At 37.6% G+C, this 24781-nt stretch overlaps 1 protein-coding gene across 3 annotated transcripts in view; it reads left to right on the top strand.

Moving 5' to 3' along the window:
• Positions 1-24781, top strand: part of fhod3b (formin homology 2 domain containing 3b) — a 185197-nt gene that overhangs the window by 85668 nt on the left and 74748 nt on the right. For all 3 annotated transcript variants that reach the window (XM_081389773.1, XM_081389772.1, XM_081389774.1), the window contains 2 exons: positions 15237-15304; positions 20552-20657. In XM_081389773.1, coding sequence (XP_081245899.1) covers positions 15237-15304; positions 20552-20657 — 174 coding nt within the window. The remainder of the gene's footprint in view (positions 1-15236; positions 15305-20551; positions 20658-24781) is intronic.

The raw sequence follows: 24781 nt of genomic DNA, 5'->3' as shown, positions 1-24781 counted from the left end.
ATATATGAACAAACCCCTCTGTAAAAACCTTAAGAATATAGATAGGAATAAAACTGGAAAGTTTGGTGTATGTAAGTGCTGCTGAAGTGGAGATTTCTGGCTCAGAGTATGAGAAAAAAAAACATTTTGAGAAAACAGCCTTTAAAGATTTGTATTGTAAAAATTCATACTTTTTTAGTGGAAACAACTATTTACAGACGTAATATCTTATCAAATCATTAGCAACAACAATACAAACCACCTAAACCACATCAAAACTTATAACACAGCATTTATGGCCTTCAGCTGAACAAAACCCCAGTAAAAAACAGTAAAAAAACACACACAAATGGTCCCATGTAACTGGAAATTGACATCAGCTAATGAGATTTCGCTTTTAGAGTTAAATGTCCCACTGTACTTTCACGATTGGTTGCTGATAAAAAAGGACCATATTTGGATTAAATACAGGAGAGAGAGAGCTTTCCAATGGTATATGTGATGACGGTGCAGACAGCGATCGCGGAGCAGCGTGTTGGTTTAGAAAACCAACTTTTGTTGAATTTAGGAGAAATCTACAGACGCAAATAGATGTGTAATAAAATAAAGACCTAAATGTGTATTATGGACTTTTTTTTTCACCACAAGTCTGAAAGAAGACATGTTATTGAAGACAAATAGCCCAAAATCTCAAAATTGACCAGTGAAAAAAAAAAATGTCTCCATGTCTCCCCTTTATATTGTAACAAAATTTGTTCAACGTAAATCAGGAATCGTTAAACGTAACTTTTTATCATTAAATAGACAAACAACAAAACGAATGTAAGCAGCAAGCACCTCACAGCTGACTGCAGCATAGAAACATTACAAAATAACAACTTAAATGTCCCAGGCCTGGTTCTCTGTCGTCACTCCTTATTTTATCCTTCCAGAGCTCCTCCATGGGACTCGAGACCAGTGTGTGGCACAGGTGTTGCTCATTAACGTGCAGTTGTGTAATATAGATCAATAATTATTACATGTGTAAGGGCTGTGCGCAATTTGTTTGGGGTGTTAGCACTGGTGCTAAGGACCTGAAAAAAATGAATTCGTACAAATCAAAATGTATTAGTGCACAGAAAAAAAAATCTTTAATTGCGTTGTTTTCATTTTGACCTAAAATTATAGGCCTATTTGAATATTTTTTCAACTTAGAAATATACTTAGAACAACAAGATGAAGTGGCATTTGATCTGACACTTTTTTTTTTAAATTGAGATTGGGATATATTTGTAAATGAAAATGTAGATTATTGCTTAGCGAACTACGTGCATTCGTACGAAAACCAATAAAAACATCCATTTTAGTTTTCAGTAGCATGAAATATATTGCTTATTATCACAATTTATTTATTTTATTTGTGCCATAATGATTTTTTATAGCAAATGTGAGCAAAATTGAAACTGCACAGCCTTGTATGTATAGTACAACCATTTTAATATTGTTCAGAGCAACACTGTTTGAAATAACAGTGTCAGTGGATCTGTTCAAAGGATCTTTGAAGCTTATCAAAAGTATTTTCCTCTTGGATGAACTTATGTTCCATTATGACATCTTCTAGGAAAAAGAAGTAATCGGTGCATGAGCGAAAGTTCCAGATAAGTCACCCAGAAATTGTAGACCTATATTTTGGTTCAGATCTGCAGCGTTTTGACAATTACGTACTGGAAAACTGGAGTAAACTTTTGGATGATTCTCCAGTATCACCAGGTGCCTTAAATACACTACTCCCTCGGCTTGTGTGTATTTTTGTGTGTGTGTGCGTGTATAAAATCCCCATCTGTTTTCCGATACAAATCATGGCATGTGTGTATCTCCATTTTGGCCAATTTCCTGGTGTTTTGCTAGCTTATTATTCGTTCCTTTAAACTCTGAGAAACCACCATGCTGCAGTTCACATTCAGTGACAGAAATCTGTCTCGCAAAGTTTTTAAACACTTTTTTTAAACACGCCTGATCAAAAGAGAGAGAGAGAGAGACAAAAACAGGTTGATGTTAATGTAACAGCTCGTCGATCCAAACTCAGGGCCTCTCTATGATTAATCTTCATTTCGTGGCTGCGAGCACCTGCTTTTTTGGGGACAGCGGCGCTTTACGAGGCTCCAGCTATGAAAATAAGTGCATGCAGGAGTAGGCCATGCACCGCAGGGCTTTGAAATGCAATTAAGTACTTTCAGCATCTGTTACTGCAACAAGAGCACTACAGCTTTTGAGGACGACTGAGGAGCTGCCAAAGGTTCTTACTGACTGGCCGCGGTCCAGACGTTTGATGCAGAATCCTCTGGATCTGTTGTTCTTGAATGACACTCTTAAGCATACACTCAAAATAAAGTCTATCCTGTGCATGTGCTTCCATATCCTGGTACATGTTTACAGGGTAGGACATATAATGTGGTTCTGTATATGTTTATACATGCTTTGCCTCTCATTGCATCTGTGGGTCAATGTGTCACACATTTTTTTGAGGGCCCAGAGATTGCAAGGCCTAGTCTATTGGCGAAATGTGAAATAAATTGTACCAATATGTATGGTCACATACATTACCGCTCAAAACTTTGTGGCTCGTAAGATTTCTCTTTTGCCTTTCAAGGCTGTATTTTCCTTGCTCAAAAATGCAGTGAAAACAGTAATATTGTGAAATATTATTTCACTTTAAAATAACTGTTAATTTTCTCAAGTTATGACCAAATTTCATTTTGTTTCTCATACAGAGCTATTGTTTGGGTTTAGATGACTTGGAATATAGTGGATTACTACAGTTAAGCATTCATTCATGGTGCTTTATTGTCCTTTTTGAATCTCATGAGCTCCAGTCTCCAGGATGTCAGACCGTACCTCAACACATTTGAATTGGTGGAATCCGGTGGATGTGCCCCTTTTATCACAAGCAGCTTCGTGTTTGACCTAGAAGCAATTACCTACAGTATACTGTTCTTTCTCCCTCCCCTTTTTAAGGCATCTTCCAAACGATTCGGTAGAAAACCATAGAGGTAGAACTTTCACAATATATGCAGTCTATTAACTCACAAATAACGGGTGTCTCAGATTTCTTGAGAGACAATGGTAAGTTGTAGTAGAGGGATTTAAACAGTCTGATGGGAACCTTGCAAACGAGCACGATCCCAAGGTAAGATATCAGAACAGTGAAAGGTGATCAGCTCAGGCTTATTCAGCAGGGGTTTCGTGTTCCACAGTCCTCGCTGGCATAGAAGAGAAAACTTTTGTACACGAGTGCAGTTGAGTCAGCATGTATCAGCGTGGTGCATTTGTGTTGTAACTGCATCCTACAGCTGAATCCTTCCAGTGTCTGATGGTCATAAAACAGGCCTTTCAGATTCCAAAGTGAAAATTGGATTCTATACCAAATTCACAAGTGAGCTTTGTTTATTGGAATGAGACACTTTGGGATGTTGAAGGCCGTAGTTAAAATACTATTGCCCAGTTTCACAGACAAGGCTAGACTAAAATGCATGTTTGGGCTGTCTCAACCGAAAGCAAATTGCACTGACATATCTTAAAATATGTAAATTTAATTATTAGAATGTAATATGTAATTGTTAGTATGTAATATTATGTAATTGTATATAATTACATAAATTGCTGAATCAGCATCTCACTGATGTCTGTCTTGGAATGAAGCAAATTTTGCAATCGGAAGCTTATTAAAGCTTAAATTTTACTCATTACTAGTCTCAGCCTCAGATCTCAGTCTGATACATATTGCACAGAAAATTGGAAACCCTTCAGCAATTTAGAAGTCGTCATCTGATTGGTTGAATTCTACAGGATTTCCAGGAGACAGGGGCATAGGAATGAGTTTGACATGGGGGGGGGGGGGGGGGCGACACTATGAATCAACGTCCATCCCACCACCATAATAGTAACATACATGACGTGGTACAACATGTAGGCCTATGGAGTCACAAACAGCAAATAAATAAACAAAATCATCCAATCTGTTTATTATTAGACAAATATTGTAGTTGTGAAACATAAAAGTGTACAAGCCCCCTGTAACTGCGGTCAGAGAGGAGAGTGGCACTTTACAAGGCAAATATTTGGTAACACAGAGAAATCGATAGCCAGCTATGTAAAAAACTCAGTACCTCTAGGGGGGTCCGGGGGCATGCTCCCCCGTAAGAAAATTTTTAACATTTTAAAGATAAATTCATTAATCTGGTGCATTTTGAGTCACCCGAATCCACTGTTAAAAATAAATAATCCACCCGCAAACCGCCCGAACCTATGATACTCTTTGATTTTACTCTTTGAAAAAACACACGCATTCCGGACAAGCGTTATTGTCCAGCCCTGATATGTTTGTTTTCCTTGATTGGTTTTCCCTGAAGAGAAAACGAAATTAAAAGAGTGACGCTCGTTCATTGCGTTTTACCGTGATGAGAGTTCCGTGTCTTTATTTAAAATCAACACATTATAATGATTTATCTGTCATCCACCCTCGATTAATTGGAATGTTATGTTTGTATTACTTGGCCCGCCCGACCCGCGGATTATCCGCGATCCGCGCAGCACTATCGGCAAACTATACGGCTTGAGAATGGACACAGACCGGGAACCCGCAACAGAACCGTCATGGTGGAAAAATGGCCGCCTCATAATTCTCTATGCAGGAAAAACCCTCTTTTTCGCGCTTTCAATATAAAAGTTACAAATGTACAGTTTTGTCCCTGTGGTATAGGCTAATTTTTGGGTGGGACACATGCAGCATTTTCCAATATTGGGGGGGGACACGTCCCCCCCGTCCCCCCCGGTTCCTACGCCAATGCCAGGAGATATGTGTTTTGCGTTCTTTCATGGTCCATCTGGAAACAAAGCCGATGTGATGCCAAACCCCCTCATCCAAAAGAAAGCCGTTGTGTTTACAACGCTTATCAGGATCAACGAAACGCTGGATTTTCAAAAGTATGTGAAGTATGTAAAGTTTGAGGCAGACTCTTTAAAATATATCCAAGAGTTTTACACGTGGCCGGTCTATTATTGTAAAGACTTGGTGGTACATTTTCACGCCTCTAAACATGACGCTGGACAAAACAAACTGTGATTGGTTGTTTTATATGTCAGTCAGCTGGCCTCTGGGAGGTCCTTGGCCAATGAAAGCTGCGATGCAGTCAGTATGAAGGTCTGGCTACACGAGACAATGTCATTACCGACTGTGACAAGTGACATTGAATGAATTACCTCTGAAATTATTGCCTAATATCTGTTTTAAATATGTGTTTATAAGTAATTGTATATACTAGATTATTAGATATTATACAAATAGAAGTTAAACGTTTTTAAATTTGGCAAACTGTGTGATGAAGAGGCTTGAAAACTAAAAAAGACACTCATGCTGAATGCAAAAAAGTTTTGCACAGTGAACATTTTTTTATTATTGTTTTTTTTACAAATCCTCAATTCCACCCAGTATGCCAGCATATGACTCCTAATTGCTTGCATTTTTCTTAATGTGGTTTCAAGTCTTTTTATCCACCCCATTTTAAATGTTTTATGAGTTGTTTTCAAATTCACGCTTTATTTAAGTTCAGGCGTGGTGGCGTTTTTATCGTGAATCCTTCACAAAGCCTTTTTATTCCCAGTCAAAATTTTCCCATAAAAAAGAGAGCCTTTCTTGTCAGCCTCTGTTGTTGAAAAATTATGGACTGAAGGACCTTTGTCTCCACTGTTACCTATTTTCTCTTGTTTTCTGGGAGGAAGAGCATGACCTCTGGGGTAGGTGATGGCACAAAGCTTGTGGAAGATATGGCCGATTGTGCTGTTCTCTGCATGTGTGGCCCAAGCTAGGCTAAAACTAATCAAACGCCAAGAACCAGACTTCCATCTGGCTCTCATCAAAGCGCACCATTCATCTGTACAAACTTCAAGTGGCAGGAACAAATTAATTAAAAAGTTGCAGGGCTTCCATGCACGCTGCGTCGAAGAACTGGCAAGCTAACATCGGATGCACATGCACACACAAATGATCCCTTTAAAATCCGTTCGCACACACATTCACACGCATAGCCGTTTAATTCCCTTGCTGCCCCACCCAGTAAATCCTCTACAGTTTTGGTTTCCACTGCTTTTGAGTGATCTCATCATTACCTGCATTTTTGCCTAATGTTTCCCACCTGTCTGTATTTATCTGCGTTCTCCGACCTATCACCCACTCCATGTTTGGACCGACTGAGAGGATGAAAGCAGAGAAGCCTGTCAGGCCATAAAGCGGCATGTTACGAGCCCACACTCATGTTGGGGAAGTTTTCACTGTAATTACTCCTGTTTTCTCTCCATAAATGAAGAACAGAGCGGAGGAGGTGGAGGGGGAGAAAACAAGTGCAGGTGGTCTGAAGAGACTTGTGTCCATTTTGTCTTGCGACAGGTCTTGTGATGTATATACAAAACAGATTATGGAAGAAATTGAATGGCATGCAGGGACTTGGTTCTATGTATCGGATATTGATTGGATTAAAGCAGATCTGAATGCAAGTTTGAGGTCGAATTTAAGGAAGACAACATGATTAAATTATCCAGCCTACTGTACATCAGCAGAGAAAAGTCTGTCGCCGAGTCCTCATCCTTTGGAAGTGCGTGCAAAGTGGATTTGTTTTCGTAGCTCAGAAAACAGCATCTTTTCGGCATGTCGACAACACAAACCAAACTCTTCCAGGCCTCAGCTACAACTGCAGTGTTTGAGGGCGGGGCAAAGTAGGCATTGTTCGTGGGCAGCCAATGAAGATCATAGGCTAACATTATGCAAATTTGTTACAAACCTTTGTAGGTTCAAGCAGGAAGTAAGATTACTGTTAACTCACTTGTAGTTCAGAATCGGTTCGTTCTTTTGGGAGACGATAACTCCATTTATTGTGCACTTCGATCTTTGAAGCTTTGCCGACCTTTTACATTCACAAACAGCTATATTACACACTACATGAAAGGTAATATCCGAAAAAAGGGGCAATTTAAAGTAATTAGTCACCCCAGCATAATTTGCGGTCAAGCTTAAAAAAGGATGCAAAAGCTCAATTAAAGTATCAGTAAATTGGTCACTAAAGTCATACAATAACGAACAAACAAACTTAAATTTATGACATTATTCACTGATAATCGTCCCTTCCATTGAATTGTTAACCACTGTAACTGTTCACTGAGTCCATAAGAACCAAATCAGTCATGAATAAAACATGAGAATCATTTGTTGAATATTGAATTAATCAGTCAAACTGTTTGTGTGAACAAGATCAGTAGATTCAATGAAACGATCTGGCTCAAAATAATTCTTCTTTTACAACCTGTTACCAAATTTGAACAAGTTCTGACAATGGAAGTGAGAATTTTCATCAATATATGAAGACATCACTCGCATATGTGTGTGATTGTGATTGTGCGTGTGTGTGTGCTTCAGGTTTTCCCATTCAGATCTCACTGTATTGCTTCCCCGCAGCCCTTACGGCAACTGAGGCATCAAAATTACTGCTCAGACTTTTATTGCTGGATAATTGTTATTATTATCATCAGATGGAGACATTCACACACCGTTTTAGAGACATGACCTTATACCTCAGAAAGTACGTAAAAGGGTGTAAAAACGCAAATGCTGATTCATGTTTTCATCCTTGTATTCTCACAGTTTAGCTTTTATTAGGGCCACTGTCGGGCCGCAGGTGTCATTGGTATGATAATATTTAAACTGTGATGCCTTAGGTGACACATAACCATCACACACTTTCAATCTTAAAGGGATAGTTCACCCCAAAATGAAAATTGTCATCTTTTGTTCACCCTCATGTAGTTTTACAATCTTTCTTCTGTGTAATAAAAATCAACATATTATTACAGTTTACTGTATGCCTGTTCAGTGTATATCAATGGGGTCCAAAAAGCAACAATGATCCCCACTGACTTTCACTGAATAAAAATAAAAATATTTGGAATGTCGTCTTTTATGTTCCACAATAATTCTTCCTTTTAGTGTTTATTCTCATCTGAGAAATTGGTGCGTTAGTCAGGATAGCACTATATTTAATTTTTGACAGAATTAAAAAAGGGGCGATGATGGATAGAAGTACAGTGTGTTCAAAGGATTGTTCAAAATTCAAAATGACATCTACCCTGGCTAAGATCAATTTCTCTGGAGTATAAAGAAGTGGACACGAAAAAACTGGTATCTGATTGGTCAATGAGTTTTTCTGGCTGGACTAAGAAAAAATAGCAGGACAAAAGTTGTTCTGTCAGTGGATGTATTTTTTGGTGTAAATATTTCAAGTTTGCAGTAAATATTTGTGACGAATATTCACTCTTGGTGTGAACAGGCCTTTAGTGTCCAGACAGATACCTGAAACAACTACATATACACATTACACTTACGAAGTATATTAGTCCCCGGTCCACTGTTCTGTTTCTGTGAGGACCTCATTAATCAGCTGCTGTGAATTTAAATCGTACCCTCTCCATGTGATTCAGTGTCTTCATGACTTCATGTCACATTTACTTACATCTATAGAAAGTACAGGGTGATTGGCCAGCAGCCATATCACCCTGTAGCCCAAGACTGGTTGCCCACTGAAGCTAAGCAGGTTTGAGTCTGGTCAGTACCTGGATGGGAGACAATTTTGCACAGCAATTTTGGGAGCAAATTTGCCCTTTGGCCTCTGTATTGCCCTTTGGCCTCCTAATAATCCCTATATATATATATATATATATATACTGATTGGCTTCATCACTCTGTCTCCTCTCCACCAATAAGCTGGTGTGTGTTGGGCGTTCTGGCGCAATATGTCTGATGTCGCATCATCCAGGTGGATGCTGCCCATTGGTGGTGGTTTAGGAGATTCCCCCTTCCATATGTAGAGCGCTTTGAGTACCTAGAAAAGCGCTATATAAATATAATGAATTATTATTATTTATTATTAAAGTATATGTGGCATAATTAGCAAAGGTAATAATTTAGACCCATTCCTTATTTTTTTTTTACAATATTTTGATGTACCCAAATACTTTTTAATAGCACGGTATATACACTATAAACATTTACATCTCTTCCCATCTCTTACTCTGTCTCACACTCTCTGACTGGCTCCTTTGTCTCTCTCTCTCTCTCTCTCTCTCTCTCTCTCTCTCTCTCTCTCTCTCTCTCTCTCTCTCTCTCTCCATTATTATTATTTTTCGTCCTGAACGTGATGAGACAGAGGACAGTACTGCGGGCACTTATCCCTGCCAGCTGGTATGGAACTAATCAGAGCTGAAATATTTCTCATTAAAGGAGGGCCTCACTCTCCCTGTGTGTGTGTGTGTGTGTCTGTCTGTATATGTAAGAGTGTGTGTGTCTGCTGATATGCATGGCTTTATGACAGGCAGGAATAACTCTGTGACAGGTTTATTGGAAAAAGTCTTTGTAGGGCTGAATTACAGTAGACTGTCTAAACCAAGTGTGCCGCACTAGTCCCGAAAAGTGAAGCCAAAACTCTTCGATCGCCCCTAGTTGGCTGGATGCATTATAGGTCATAAACCCCACCCTCTCCATGTAATCTAAAGCTTCTCTGTGCGAAGTAGTCACTGAGGCACCAACAGACTTTTTTTTGGGGATCTTCAGGAGGAGATTGGAGCTTCAATGTTAATTTCTACATTTCCATAACGGTTTATTTCACACCGATATAATGAGTTGTTCTGAAGTAAACTGTACTAACTGATTCTGCGGGAGTGTGGGCAGGACCTTGATATTGTAAAAAATCAGTTATCGCTGATTTTTTCTTTTGTCAAATCAACTTACATAATGAATGTGGTTCACATAACATAATATTTTGAGTTTCTATTAATTGTAGTAACTACATTTTTTATTTTATTTCAATGAACTCAAAATTTTAAGGCAACCATGTAACTTACTTTTTAAGTTAAACCAACAATATTTTTTTACAGTGCACACACACACACCTATTCCAAAAGAAGAATTCATTGCATGATACAGCAAGATCCATGTCTTGATGGTGGTTTTATGACTATGTTTGTCACTGTGTGATCTTTATGATCATCACCACATTCATGAGACTCATCCAGAAACCACAGAGAGGAACTGGAGATTAGCTGAATCAGCGCGTGTCTGATTGCGGATCGCTGAAGCTCATTCACTCTGACTCCACTGTGCCGTGTGGCAGTAAGAGGGTCTGTCGGAAATGATCCCACGCTCACCCTCCTCTTCATTACCCTTCATCCTCCAGTGATCACAGAGCTCCTCTGCCAGCCTGCCAGTTTACTGGCTCAAAGCTGGAGGACGGGGGTCTGGGATGAGTGTTATGTGGTGTAAGGGAGGAATTATGGGTAACGTGAGAGACCATGATTATGTCAGTAGTATGGTGAGATAATAAAACAAGGGTAGGAATGTACAAACAGTTTAGTCTGATTCCCAAATGAATGACTCTAATCAATTGGTTCTTTTTAGTGAATCAAAAACATACAGTGTGACCAATATAGCCTGATTCCTGAATGAATGACTCTTATGAGCCAGATAGTTTAAGCGAAATCCCCCCAAAAAAATAAAAATAAATCATGACCCATATAGCCAGATTCATATACAGATGAATCTTATGAGCTGGTTCTCTTAAGTGAATCAAAAACATGCAGCATGACCATTTAGCCTGATTCATAAGCACATGATTCTTATGAGAGGTTCTTTAAGTTAATCATATACCAGTGTAGTCTGATTCCTAAACGTATGACTTTTATTTAACTTTTTTTAAGTTATCTTTTGGGGTGGAATATTATCTGAGTTACGGCATCCAACAGCAGGGTATAACCGGGTCATACTAATATCAGCCAAACCCATGATACTTTTAGCAATTCATAAACAAATCACTGTTTTGGGACAGTTCTTTTAATGAATCGTTCAAAAAGACTGACTCACAAGTCAACTGCATGAATCAGTCTTAACAAATTATTCCATCAGAGTGGGTGGAGTTTTTTTCCTGTTGCAAAATAATAAATTATGTAGAAAACATTGATGGTAGCAGACTTTAAACTGATGCAGCAGAATAAGCAATCTCTTGTCAGTAGACTTGGAAATACTAGCGTTGTTGAAATCCAGTTTGGTGAATCAGAGTTAAAGAAAGAAAAAGACTGACTTCTCAGTACAGAACACTCTGGATGAATGGGAAAATGATTCATGAAAAAAAGAGAGAAAGTGACGGCCAAATATGGAAGTCCCTGAGTAAAGGTTGCTGTCCTTTCTGTCTGGTCTCCTCTATTCCAGCAGGATCAGAGAAATGCTGGAGAGGAAGAGATTGAGGGAAGGATGAATGGAGGCTTTAGCTATGATGGTTTTAAGGTTCTTGGCAGCATGAGATAGAGGAGCTTTGGAGTCCAAATGTGTTTGAACAGTATGTGCTTTTATTGTTATTTATGTTGATTCTGAGAGTAAGTTTAAAAGGCATGTTGCTAAATGTGAGGAAAAAGCATATTACCTCCAGATGCTGTTAAAAAAAAAGGTTTTTTTTTGTTTCTTGTACATAGTTGCTGTCAAAATGAGGAAAATACAATACATCTTGAGTATTTAATTTTCATGACCATTGGCAGACATGGGTTGTGCTGTCTTTGTATTGATCTCAGATCAAAGAGAACTTGATCTCTTTGTATTTGTATGTTTTTTTTATTGTAAAGAAGCATTTCTGCCTTGATAAATGTATGTATTTTTCCTCTGAAAAAAAGAAGAAAATGCAGCTTGAATGTCCACTTGTTAAAGGTTCTCTAAGCGATGTCGGGAGACGTTACTTCTTGTTGACATTCGAATTGTTGTCAAACAAAACGGAGGCTGGCTAGACCCTCCCTCCTCCTCATCCCGTGTCCTCCCTCCTCCCCTCCCTCCTCCCCTCCCTTCTCCCCTCCCTCCTCCCCTCCCTTCTCCCCTCCCTTCTCCCCTCCCTTCCCTTCCGGCATAAAGGAAAGTCAAAATAGTCACTAGTAAAGTTAAGTTTTACTGATACTTCATTCAATGTGTAAATGTCGCCAAGTTAGATAAATGCTTTTATATATTGCAGAACAGAATACAGAAAAAGAGAAACATTATCTTAAAATCGTTTCACCACCTGAGGTTATAACTATATGTTAGCTCCCATATACAAGGACGCAATGATAGCAAGATAACGTTAGCTTCGCGTTTCCCAGTGAGCATAAACAACGGCGGCGTCGTAAACAAATGTAGTCAAAGTTGTCAATAGCCTATGAACATTCAAATTCATAACAAACCGTGGGTGAAAACAACCGTTAACTTACAAAAATTGTCGCCCTACTGTAAATTTGCTTGATCATTTACAATAGAGATTGATCGCTGCTAGAAACATACATGTTGTATTCACCAAAGTTAACGCTGACTGCATAAATCAAGCTAATTACATCCTTGTGTTGGTTTGGCGAACATGAACGTCAGTTTAGAAAGAAAAGTGGATTTACCTGTTCTGCAAAAACAGAGCAACTGAATGTCGGATAGTAGCTAATCCCAACCTATAGAAACTACAAGTTCGCCGTTCAAACATTTTTGGTTCCCTGAAAATCTATTTTTCCATCGAAAGTTGCGCATTTATTCCTTTCCCAACCATTGACGAGATTTTCCGTCATTTATGACACAACACTTTCCCGCCGTGGACAAGTTTTTCCGGCAATCCATGTGTTCACTGTTGTACGATAGAGGCCGCTTTTATGCATATTCTGAGATAGTAGAGAATCTCTGGATCTAAAAACAAGCAAAGAAGAAGCAGAAACAAGCGAGAGAAGCATTGCTTATGCACATGTAAGCTAACATAGCTTATAAGGCATATAAATAGCATATCAATCAAAACTGCCTAATGTTAACGAATGTAATGTCTGACCCATGAAGAGGTATAGGGGTGTCTATTGACTCAATCTACTCCATCTATGTTTTGATAATCATTCTTAATCTGATCCGGACAAAGTCTGGGAATTTAGCGCAAAATACCTGTAATAAAAAGCCACTGTGGCTCTTTTCACTGTGTACTCATTTACTGTGTAGTCGCTACTATATTTCGTTGGAAATAAATTATGTTTTGTCATCTGTTGTTTGTTTTAAACAGTAAAAATGTAGCTGAAGGGTCAGAAAAAGATCAAAATAATCTTGTAAAATTACATTATGACTGTTTTGGTGCAAGTATTGTTGAAATGTATTTCACAGAGAGCATGGTCCCTTTAAAAGAATCTTTACATTGGTTTTCATTCAATGATAATATTTTAAAGTTTATTTTGACTAGTTTTTCTGGAATGTTCTTGTCAGGTCGTTTTAAACAGACTTGTTTATCCTAAATAATTGTTTTGTTCTTTATAAGCTGGATCTAAGGCATCCAGGTGTGCCAGAGGTCTTTTCTCTCTAGAGGTGGCTTTGATTTACATTTGAGTAAAGCCAGATTAAAGTTCTGACACGTTGGTTGAAAAGTAAGATGGCTGGCTTTGGTTCATGCGGTTCTTCTCTGTGCTCAACATGATTTGTTGAGCCCCACAACAGAAACATATGCCCGAGGTAAATCACAGTGGTGTGGTCCTGTCAAACTCAACACAAAACCCTGTTCTTACTGTATATGAAAACAAGCCTTGGAAATACGTTCCGGCCAATTATAAAGCCGAACCGGAAGAAAAATTCCTCTCTGTATTGGCACATAAACGCAAAGCTTCAGTTAAAATACTTTAGATTATTTATAAAAGGGGTGGATATGGTGCTCATGTAGTATTGTATTTCTGTAATTATAAGCAATGGAACTTATTAGCAGTTTCATTTCTTCCTTAGCAGTTGGGGATTTGCAGAATTAAACTAGTGCAAATTATTTTCTTCACACCGGGATCAGAATTCACTTACTAAGAGCCCAATTTGAGATAAAATGCCAGCTGGCCAGTTACTTTTTTTAGGAGCTTCCACACAACATGGGTTAAAAACGAAAACCTGACCGTCATTACAAATCAAAGATAAAAAAAAAATGTGTCTATATGCACATTTAAAAACTCGAACGTTACTTTTATTTTAAGTTCTCAGTGTAAAGTCTACTATCTTGAGTTTATCTAGGATGCCTAAAATGTTTTGTTTTTTTAACAGAACTTTGTGGATGCACATTCTGTATATGTAATATTAGAAACTGTATTTGGCAGAGATGGTTCAGTCATAATAATACATATAAATGGGGAAAAAGGAGGAATAACATTATGCTTAAATTATATATGATTAAATTTGTATTATAATAATATACGGTACCATTGAATAATATATTATTTAGAATAACGTTATAAAGAAAATTAAACACAGTTTGTTTCACTGTATTTTGCCAAATGCCCTCACTTATAAAGTTACATTTTTTGACAACCAACTAGTGAGGACATTTTACTGGTTCATGCAAACCTGCATTGACACACACACACACACACACACACACACACACACACACACACACACACACACATCTGACATTCACAAACACGCACTCAGCAGTAGGCAAGATTAAATTGGACTCTCAGGCTGCCAATATTGAGGTCGGAATGTTAATGAGAGTTCTCTATGGGGACACATTGAGAAAGAGAAACGGAGAGAGAACACCGCATGTTGTGAGATTCAGCCTGTGGTTACACAGCTCCTCAAAGTCGTCGATAAAGAGATAATCAAGGACACTGGGGAGGGAGGGAGAGAGAGAGAGAGAGAGAGAGAGAGAGAGAGAGAGAGAGAGAGAGAGAGAGAGAGAGAGAGAGAGAGAGAGAGAGAGAGAGAGAGAGAGAGAGAGAGAGAGAGAGAGAGAGAGAGAGAGAGAGAGAGAGAGAGAGAGAGAGAGAGAGAGAGAGAGAGAGAGAGAGAGAGAGAGAGAGAGAGAGAGAGAAGAGAGAGAGAGAGAGAGAGAGAGAGAGAGAGAGAGAGAGAGAGAGAGAGAGAGGAGAGAGATGCATGATCATTATTTCATGTAGGTGCTGAGTCAGAGGCTGCAAGCTGGTTTTTCTTTATTTTCTGCACTAATGCATACAGACAGTGCTCTGCTCAACCTGCCACTCACTGGCAGACTGAAGAACTGCCGTTTGAACAGTTAGGGAAGCACAGTACTTTATCTGGGAGCTTGAGTTATGAAGCATCTGCCACATTAATACAATAAAATCATCCAAATTGGCTCCACCCTAACCTGCAAACAATTAGTTTGAAAGTGAACCACATGAAGATCAACTCAAAACTTTTTCCCTGTTTTCTCCTGCAGAAAAGCTCTACATCTCAACCGGACGTGAGCTGCGAAGAGCTCTGTTCTCTCTCAAGCAAATCTTTCAGGTAAGCTGCCCCACTTCGAATTAGCGTTAGCACGAAGCACCTGCTAATGTCTTTTTCATCAGCAGCACGTGTGTGTGAATGTGTGTCTGTGTTTTCATGCATGTTTGAGCTGTATGGGTATGCTGGAATTTCTCTCACTGCACAGAAATTTCCAGATACCAAAGCTGGAGTCTCCATCATTGATTGATTTTAAAGCTGTGCTGGAAGCTACTGTTTTTCCTCTAGAGGAACCATGTCTGAACATCGCACTGTGTGTGTGTATGAGATTAAATGTCTTTCCACTAAAGTTTTAGCATTTTTAATGACAAAAGCATCTGAAACTTTCACACCTGTCAACAAGTGCGTTATTTAAACCTGCCAGAGGCTATACATAAACACACACAAATACTCTGGAGCACAAACAAACACAAACATACATAGCTTTGTGAGAGCACATATACAACTTTGTTGGGGGAAGCTAACTGACCTGTAACTTTTCAGGCTACATGCTACTCATAATTCAAAGTAGTTCAACAACAGTGAAGCAACCCCCTTTTACCCTAAAAACTAGTTACTGTATGTAGCTACAATACAAGATGCTAACAAGCAAACTATAGCTAGCTAACTACATCGAAGGCACTCTTTTTAACTTATAATTTAATCAATGTGGTATTTTTCTGGTAAAAAATGGGGATTTTGAATGAATCAAAGAGCAATAACATTAATTCTGAACAGAATTTGCTAATAAAAGAAAACAAACTAGAACACACCAAAGGAGCCACCAATGTAACTTAACACATAAGTTTAGTTACATTTATGGTCAAAATATAGCTAGTTGTTTACTTCGGCAAATACTTTTTATCTCACGTTTGCATTTTTTAACACTGTTGATTAGGTAAGGTTAGGTTTACGGTAAAATTAAAGGAGAACTCCGGTCAATTTTAACATTGATTTAATTTTTTTGTAAATTTGGAGTGCTGTCAATACAGAGAACAACGACAAAAATCGGTGTTGCCTACACCGTGTTATCCTCTTTTTAAAATTTGCACCCTGTTGACTTCAATGGGGCAAGTTTTAAACCAGCTTTTAGCCTCTTAACATCCTTGATGTGTCATTACAAGTGCCCAGCCAATGTGAGTGATTCCTTCAGAGTGATCACGGGTGAATCTGACTGCAGTAGATGTGAAAGATATTAATAAAAATGATGTTATTTCAGCCAGCGCACATATCTGTATTTACATCCTGTTTTCGGTCGAAGCCCATAGTAATCGATTGTCGAGTTCACACGCATAGGTTTAGTTACCTATGATCACGCGCGTGAACTCGACAATCGATTACTATTCAGCGCTGGCTGAAATAACATCATTTTTATTAATATCTTTCACATCTACTGCAGTCAGATTCACCCGTGATCACTCTGAAGGAATCACTCACATTGGCTGGGCACTTGTAATGACACATCAAGGATGTTAAGAGGCTAAAAGCTGGTTTAAAACTTGCCCCATTGAAGTCAACAGGGTGCAAATTTTAAAAAGAGGATAACATGGTGTAGGCAACACCGATTTTTGTCGTTGTTCTCTGTATTGACAGCACTCCAAATTTACAAAAAAATGAGCTCAATGTTAAAATTGACCGGAGTTCTCCTTTCAGTGTAGGTGGTACGTTATTTTCAAAAGCTTAGAGCATTAACATTTTAGCGCCACTCACTGGACATTTCATTTCTGTATTGCAGCGATACATACAATACACTAACTTGACATATGAAGTGTCACGAAACATGAAAGAAGCTACTCAATATAATTTAGCAGAAATTTTGCCTCATGCCTGGGTTAATTGTGACATAAATTTACAATTGTGCGATGTAGTTTAACTTGTTGTCGCAAATGCAATTACAAGAAATTGCAAGTATACAAGTATGACAAAGACATATAAAGAGATACATAAAGGTAAATCAGCATATTTTTAAATCAGCTGTTTAACGCCACTACAGGTTGGATAAAGTAGCTTGCTACTGTAAAAGCTACATTATTTAGAAAACAAATTCTAAAAAAAAATATTGTAGCGTTACTACTTTTAGTTAATTACTCCCATAACACTGACACTCACACACACATGGTGGTTTATGGGGTTGGGCGGTATTATGGTAATATCGGATACCGCGGGATCTTAAAATAGCACCGGTATCAGTTTCAATACCGTCATTACCGGCACTTATAGCCTATAATATATATAATTTATTTATTGCCTAAAAATGCTTGTGTGGTTGCAGTTTGGTAATATTTCTGGTTCCAGCCAAATGAGAAGGGAGAGGCGGTAAATACTGACGAGGCAATTTGTAAATTGTGCCATAAAAAGGTGACCGCGAGAGATGTAAACACCTCTAACCTAATGTCACATCTCCGAAACTACCACCCACTCACTACTGCCAGGATGCATTTTGTTCTCGAGTTCATTAAATAAGCGCATTAAGTTTCGTATTTTTTAAAATATTATAATGTTATTTTTTCCATCTTTGTTAATTATGAAAAGTGAACAGCACAAATAAGAGTCAGACGATTTGACCACTTCAATAAATTTCGTTTTGTAAAAGGCCTCTTTAAAACGAATTTCGTTTTGTATAAATTGTATCTTAATTTTAATAAATTTTTCATCAACCAAATTGCCTGGATTTAATATAATCATGACATGATGGGCGCTGGCATGCCACGGTCACTTGCATTGAAATCTCATAAATTAACCAAAACTCAGAGATGGCGATCGTCAATTTCTTTAAACAAAACAATTCAAAACGAAAAGAAATATAGGGTAGGCTACTCTCTGATTAATCCATGATGTGCATTTTTCTCTATAGCGTTCACAGAGATGCCGATCGTCAATTTCTTTAAACGAAACAATTCAAAACGAAAAGAAAAAGGCCACTCTGATTATTTAATCCATGATGTGCATTTCTCTCTAGGCGCGTTCATACAGAGATGCGATCATCAATTTCAGTAAACGAAACCATACAAAACGAAAAGAAAAGAAATAGACTAGCCTACTCTCTGTAATCCATGATGTGCATTTCTCTCTATCGTTCACTATGGAGATGGCGATCGTCAATTTCTTTAAACGAAACAATTCAAAACGAAAATAAATCTGATTGATCAATGATGTGCATTTCTCTCTATAGGCGCGTTCACTACAGAGATGGCGATCGTCAACTTCCATCTTTGCAGAAAAGTTTTATTAATAAAAATCAATGGACACGCGTCACCGGATTACAAAGGCACTTCTTGCTTGTTGCACGCACACAGATATTATGTTGAATAATGGTGGGCTCGGGCTCATAATAACAGTTAATGCCGTCGGCCGGACTCAGGCACAACGTGCACGGCTTGATTTTATTTTATTTATTTTTTTTTTTGATCTGGCATTCAGTTTCTGAACGGTGTAGGCACAAGCCAACAGTTTGGTGACGCCATCTGAGCCCATTATGTCATAATTTTTAATTAGTGACGGTAATACCGTATACCCCGGTAAAATAGGGAGGAGGTTTGACGGTATCAAAATTCCAATACCGCCCAAGCCTAGTGGTTTACAATCTTTGTGGGGACTCTCCATAGACATAAGGGTTTGTATACTGTACAAATTGTGTATTCTGTCCCCTAACACCAATCCTACCCATAAACCTACGCATCACAGAACACTTTCTGAATTTTTACATTTTCAAAAAAACTCACACACACACAATTCTTGGACAGAATTCCAGCTCAGCAGTTCCATTTATTGAAACCAATCTCATAATCCTCAAAATCTCCCTCAAATTTAATCTAAGATGTATGAATCACTTGAGAACTTTATGCATGAGCAGTCATCTGATTGATCACCCGACTCAGGAAGAATTACGGCAAGAATTGCATTCTTTATGCTGTCGTGCATTTAAGTATATTTTGCATGTGCAGTAAAGTGTATTTCTCCAGACATGGGCATACTGTGTCATTATAGGCTGTCTGCGCCAATATAAATTCCACAAATCCAACACCCCTAATCATTTTCAAATCAGCCAATAGGGTGTGTCCACACAAATCCCAAAGCAGGAGAAATATTGGACATCAGTGACTGCTGGAGCCTGATACTCTTCCACACATGACATACAGGACGGAGGAAGGATGCATGCTGTAATTGTAGAATTAGTGAAGTGTGCCCAGCCGTGGGCCTGTGTGTGTGTGTGTGTGTGTGAGAGAGGGTGCCATAAATCAAGCGGAGACACGTACTGCTCCTCACACCTCTTATACAGTGTGTTTAATGGATTTTTTACTGCAGGGAAGCAGTCGATTAGCACTTAGCAACCCAAACTTACTCAAGCCCAAACACAAAGCGTTTCCATGGGTAGGAAGTGAAAAGGATTTAAAACTGTAAGTGCTCACTGAGGGAGATCTGAAGGAACTACAGGGACGAGTCCAGGACAGCTCTATAAAACAACACTGCAGAACTGCATTTAAAAATCTTTGCAGCTAGCTTTAAAATAAGATAATAAACTAGATTTTAAAAAATAATTATATTAAATATTCTCTAAATATACAATAATACCTTTTATTATCATTTTGAAAATATATTCTAAACATAAAAATTGCAGAATTCAAGATTTTTTTTATGTAAAATTTGTATTAAATTCAATAGATTAATGCTTTATATTATACTTTATAATTATATATATATATATATATATATATATATATATATATATTAAAATTGCATAATAAATTGTTTTTAATTTGAATTGTAAAATTGTATTATAACTTTAATAGATTAACATTATCTTTTCTTTTTGTCTATTTGAACTTCTAATCGTTATTAAAGCATGTTGAGCTACTTTTAGGTTATTTTAAGAAATTCCCAGCACCTGGTGGACAGAGAGTTTGCAGAACAATGCAACATGTGTTGCTGTAGGAGTGGGAACCTTTTGGGATCGCAGAGAAAACGCTGACAGAGCGTTTGACAGATAGGAATGCGTACTGTAAGCTTCGGTTTGGGCCGTGTCATTTTGAAATCAAGTGCATATCTGAAATCACAACCGAACCTTTCTGGAATTCTCATTGGTCCCCCTGAGAGTGTGTTGCGGCAAAACAAAACTTTTTGTTCATATGATGGAGTGTCACTTTCTTGATGAATAATTTCTTTAAGATATTCAATTGCACACCATGTGTTGTGTTTGTTACATGCTGTGTTTCTTCTGTGTTTGTTGCAACTGTTTGGATTGAGTTTGTGCTGCTTGTGTTTCTCCTGCAGGATGATAAAGATCTGGTGCATGAGTTTGTGATGGCTGAGGGACTCACATGTCTGATTAAAGTGGGAGCTGAGGCTGACCAAAACTACCAGAACTACATCCTCAGAGGTATCACATTACCACACATGACACTACACTCAATGTATAAGATTCAAACAACTATCAAACAAAAAAACGAGCGCTATTATAATACATCCTATAAAACATTGTTTAGGTTACAGTATATAATATATATCCACCAGACACATGATGCATAGTAATTAACAGCAATATTTGCATATACACTACTGTTCAAATGTTTCAGTTTTAGTTTTTTTTTTAAAGAAATTAGTTTTATTCAGAAATGATGCATGAAATTGCTTAAAAGTGACAGTAAACATATACTTTTGCAAAATATTTCCAAAAAATGCTGTTTTTTTGAACTTCCTATTCATCATAAACAACAGTGATAATAATAAGATGTTTCTTGAGCACCAAATCAGCATATTAGAATGATTTCTGAAGGATCATGTGACTGAAGACTGATGCAATTAATGCTGAAAACTCCGATTTGCCATCACAGGAATAAATGACTTTTTAAAACATATTCAAATTGAATGCTGTTATTTTAATTGTAGTAATATTTCACAATATTTTATTTTTTACTGTATTTTAATCAAATAAATGTAGCTTTAAGCATAAGTGACTTTAACATTAACATTAAACTATCTTACTGACCCCAAACTTTTAAGCTGTATTGTGTTTTTGTTGCAATATTCTAATTTAGGAAAATGTCACTCAGAGACTTCCATTAACATTTGAGTATCAAATTAATTTCTGAATCAGAATTTTCAACTGATTTACTGAAATTGACAGTTTTAACAGATTTATGGAAATGAATCACATCAAAACTTTAAATCATATTTATTGATTTATTCATTTATTAACTAAACCACAAGGAAATATTGTGGAATTAGTCTAAAATCATTGTGATGTTGATATTTTCAGCAAAATTATTGTAAATGTATTATTAAAATGTATCGCCCCAACTTAATTAATAGCTACATCAGAATTTTAAGTATAGAACAGTAATTAAAATTGTAAATGCTTGTATATTCTTATGAATTAGTTCACTGAAGTGTGTTGTGACTTACTCTTCATATTGTAAATAGTGGTGTCACTACAAACCACTAACACTATACCACAATCCCAAATATCTATACATCCAAACCACATTACAACGAGTTAAATAACTACAACACTTTTTTTTTTTTTTAAAGCTGGGCACCAAACATTTTCCACCCAGCACTATTAATTGGCAATAAAGCATCAAAATGTCTTCTTTTCCTCAGAGGGAGGGGTGTCAGGGGGGTTGTTTAAATTCAGTTTACGATCTGCAACATCCTGCCAAGCCTTTTTATTGGACGTTAAAGCATGTGGGCGCTGCCCTCTCGCAGTGGGCTGTGAAATGCGGGTGACCTTTCGGAGAGGGTTTTCCAGTCCCCTATAGACCTCCCCACTGGCCTGCAACCTCATCCCCTGGCAGAGGAAGCTCTTAGCAGCCTGTTAACATGCCTGACCTTTCACCTCACATGCATGGAGAGAATAAATTAACTAGGGCAAACAGGAGCAACACGTTTGTGAATGGCAATTATTGGGGTCAATGAACGGTGCGTGTGATGGTACATTTTAGTGTTTCGTTTGGTTACATCTGGGCATCTGAAGCGTATTTGTGTGGTATACTCGTACAGTATGTTTAAGCTGGAGGGTATCAGCTTCCCTTTTTAAAAGGTTGTTTGTGCATGTGGGTGGCGGGGCGTCTGTGTGTATACAAATGTGTATACAAATACACAAAAGCAGAACATTACATTAGAGCCGTATGACGTGCTGTATTTACAGTATGCATTGTTGGGAATGCAGTGTAAGCTGCTCTGGCCTGTTATTTTTAATCCTCACTTTGAACAGCTATAGCTTTATTTCACTATAGTAAAAAAAACACCAAACTTTATAAATTATTATAATTTACTAACTTAACAATTTATTTAAAATGTCAACCCCACTACGACATTTGTGTTAAAGACTAAAAGATCCTTTCCTCAATGTGCCTCAAGGACCCATAAGTTTCAATATTTGAAATCCAGTGGATCAGTCAAATAAATCACTAAATTAATGTTGTCTATATGTACTATTTGTGTATATTATATGCAATACAATACACACTACAGTTAAAAAGTTTGGGGTCAGTAAGATTTTTAAAAATGCTTTTGAATGCTCATGCTCACCAAGGCTGCATCAAAAATATATTTGATCAAAAAAACAGTAAAACAGTAATATTTTGAAATATTATTATGGTTTAAATGAACTGTTTTATATTTTAAAATGTAATTAATTCCTGTTATGGCTAAGCTGAATTTTCAGCATCATTACTCCAGTGTCACATGATCCTTCAGAAATCATTCCAATATGATGATTTGTCTCTCAAGAAACATTTATGATAATCATCAATGTTGAAACCAGTTGTGCTGCTTAATATTTATATTAATATATTAATATTAATATTTTTTTTTATAATCAGAAAGTTTAAAAGAACAGATTTAAAAAAAAAAAATAGAAATCTTATATATCATCACAAATGTGGATCCTTGCTGAATAAAAGTATGAGTTTCTTTCTTTCAAAAACATAAACAAAAAATCTTTCTGATCCCAAACTTTTAAATGGTAGTGCATGCCATTCCAGTATATTGTATGTTGTTTGTAAAAGCTACATGAAGTCAGTTTTCATGTGTGTTTTGAGAGAGCTTGAAGTGATTTCTTTACTGGGGTTGCTTGTTTATAGTCAAAGCGATTGGATTTACAGGGCCAGGGACTGACGACAGACACCTAAACACTAAATCCGCATGTTGAGACTTACTGGCAGTCTGTACGATTTACAGCCTGTCCGCAATGACAGCAGCTTTCTGTAACACAAAAACAAAGCTACATATTACTCCCCATAGCATAATATTTCAGCTAGCCCAAACTGGAAATACATTTTGTGCATTCGACTGGTACAACAGTTACACTGGACGGTTCCTAAAGAAGTATTTTTCTCAATGTATCGTGGCTCTGAGTAAGTGCTTCAGGTGTTTTTGAGTGAAATAGGCAGTAACAATGTGGCTATTCCTTTTTAGACCTGCACATTCTATTTTTTTAGTTTCCACACCCAGATGATTCATGCTGCTGCTATGCTTTTATGGACTCTCAGTAAGACTCAGCACACCTTTGGGTAACAGGATGCCATAATTATCTCAAACTGAGCCTGCGTGCTTCCCTAAAGGTCGTGCATCCTTATATTTACAGCTAAACTAGTTTCAGTATAAAACACACAGTTGAAATGAAGTTGCATTGTCCTAGTGGGACCTGATTTCAATGTGTTTACTTGCAATCAGTGCTTGTGCCCTGGTTATGGGTTTGAACCCACATTGACACAAACAACCCAGTTGATTAAGACGCCAAATGCCAAATTCCCATCTGGGACAGCGAGAAACTGAAAGAGAATGAGAGATACAGTGAGAGAGATCAAGAGGATGATGATGATGACAAGCAGTCTAAATGATAGCTTCAATCCCTTCCTGCTCTTTTTAATCACTCATTTGTACTTTGTTTACTTCATTTGTCTCTGTTTTTGGTGTTTTTGTGCGAGTTAGTTGTTTGTTTGGAATGGATCGGTCTGGCTGTGGGAAAGAGCTGCTGTTGTAGCCTGTCTTCTCTGTAGCATGGCTGTAACCTGGCTCACAGATGACCTAGTTTCTCATGACCAAAAGAAGAAACACACGCTGTGGTGATCTTTTCCTTCCAGTGTTTTTTTGGGGAGCATGCACGCATGTGCACTGAGGTCCAAAAGTCTGAGACCACATTGAAAATGTCATTTTTTATTTTTTTTACTGGAAATAACCAAAACGTTGTGTAGACAGAATGTTTTTTTGTGACATTTAATATGTTAAAGTTGCACTCAGCAGTTTAGTTTAAGTTGCGCTGAATGATGCCATTTTTGCCTGGTACCTAGAGACACCTAGTGGTGTGGATGTAGCATCAAGCTAAAAACAAACAAACATATTTTTGGTTAGCAATGCCATTGTAGAAATGCACAATTCACAGGCAACCATTTTTCATGTATTCCATAATCAAAAGTATCGAATAGTATTGAGAATACTTAGTTAAAGCAAGTTTTCGTTTGATCACGTGATTTCAAAATGGCTGCCACCATGAGGCGA

This window comes from Scardinius erythrophthalmus, assembly GCF_964197995.2.
Source record: "Scardinius erythrophthalmus genome assembly, chromosome: 16".
NCBI lineage: Eukaryota > Metazoa > Chordata > Actinopteri > Cypriniformes > Leuciscidae > Scardinius > Scardinius erythrophthalmus.
This window is presented reverse-complemented; position numbering and strand designations above follow the sequence as displayed.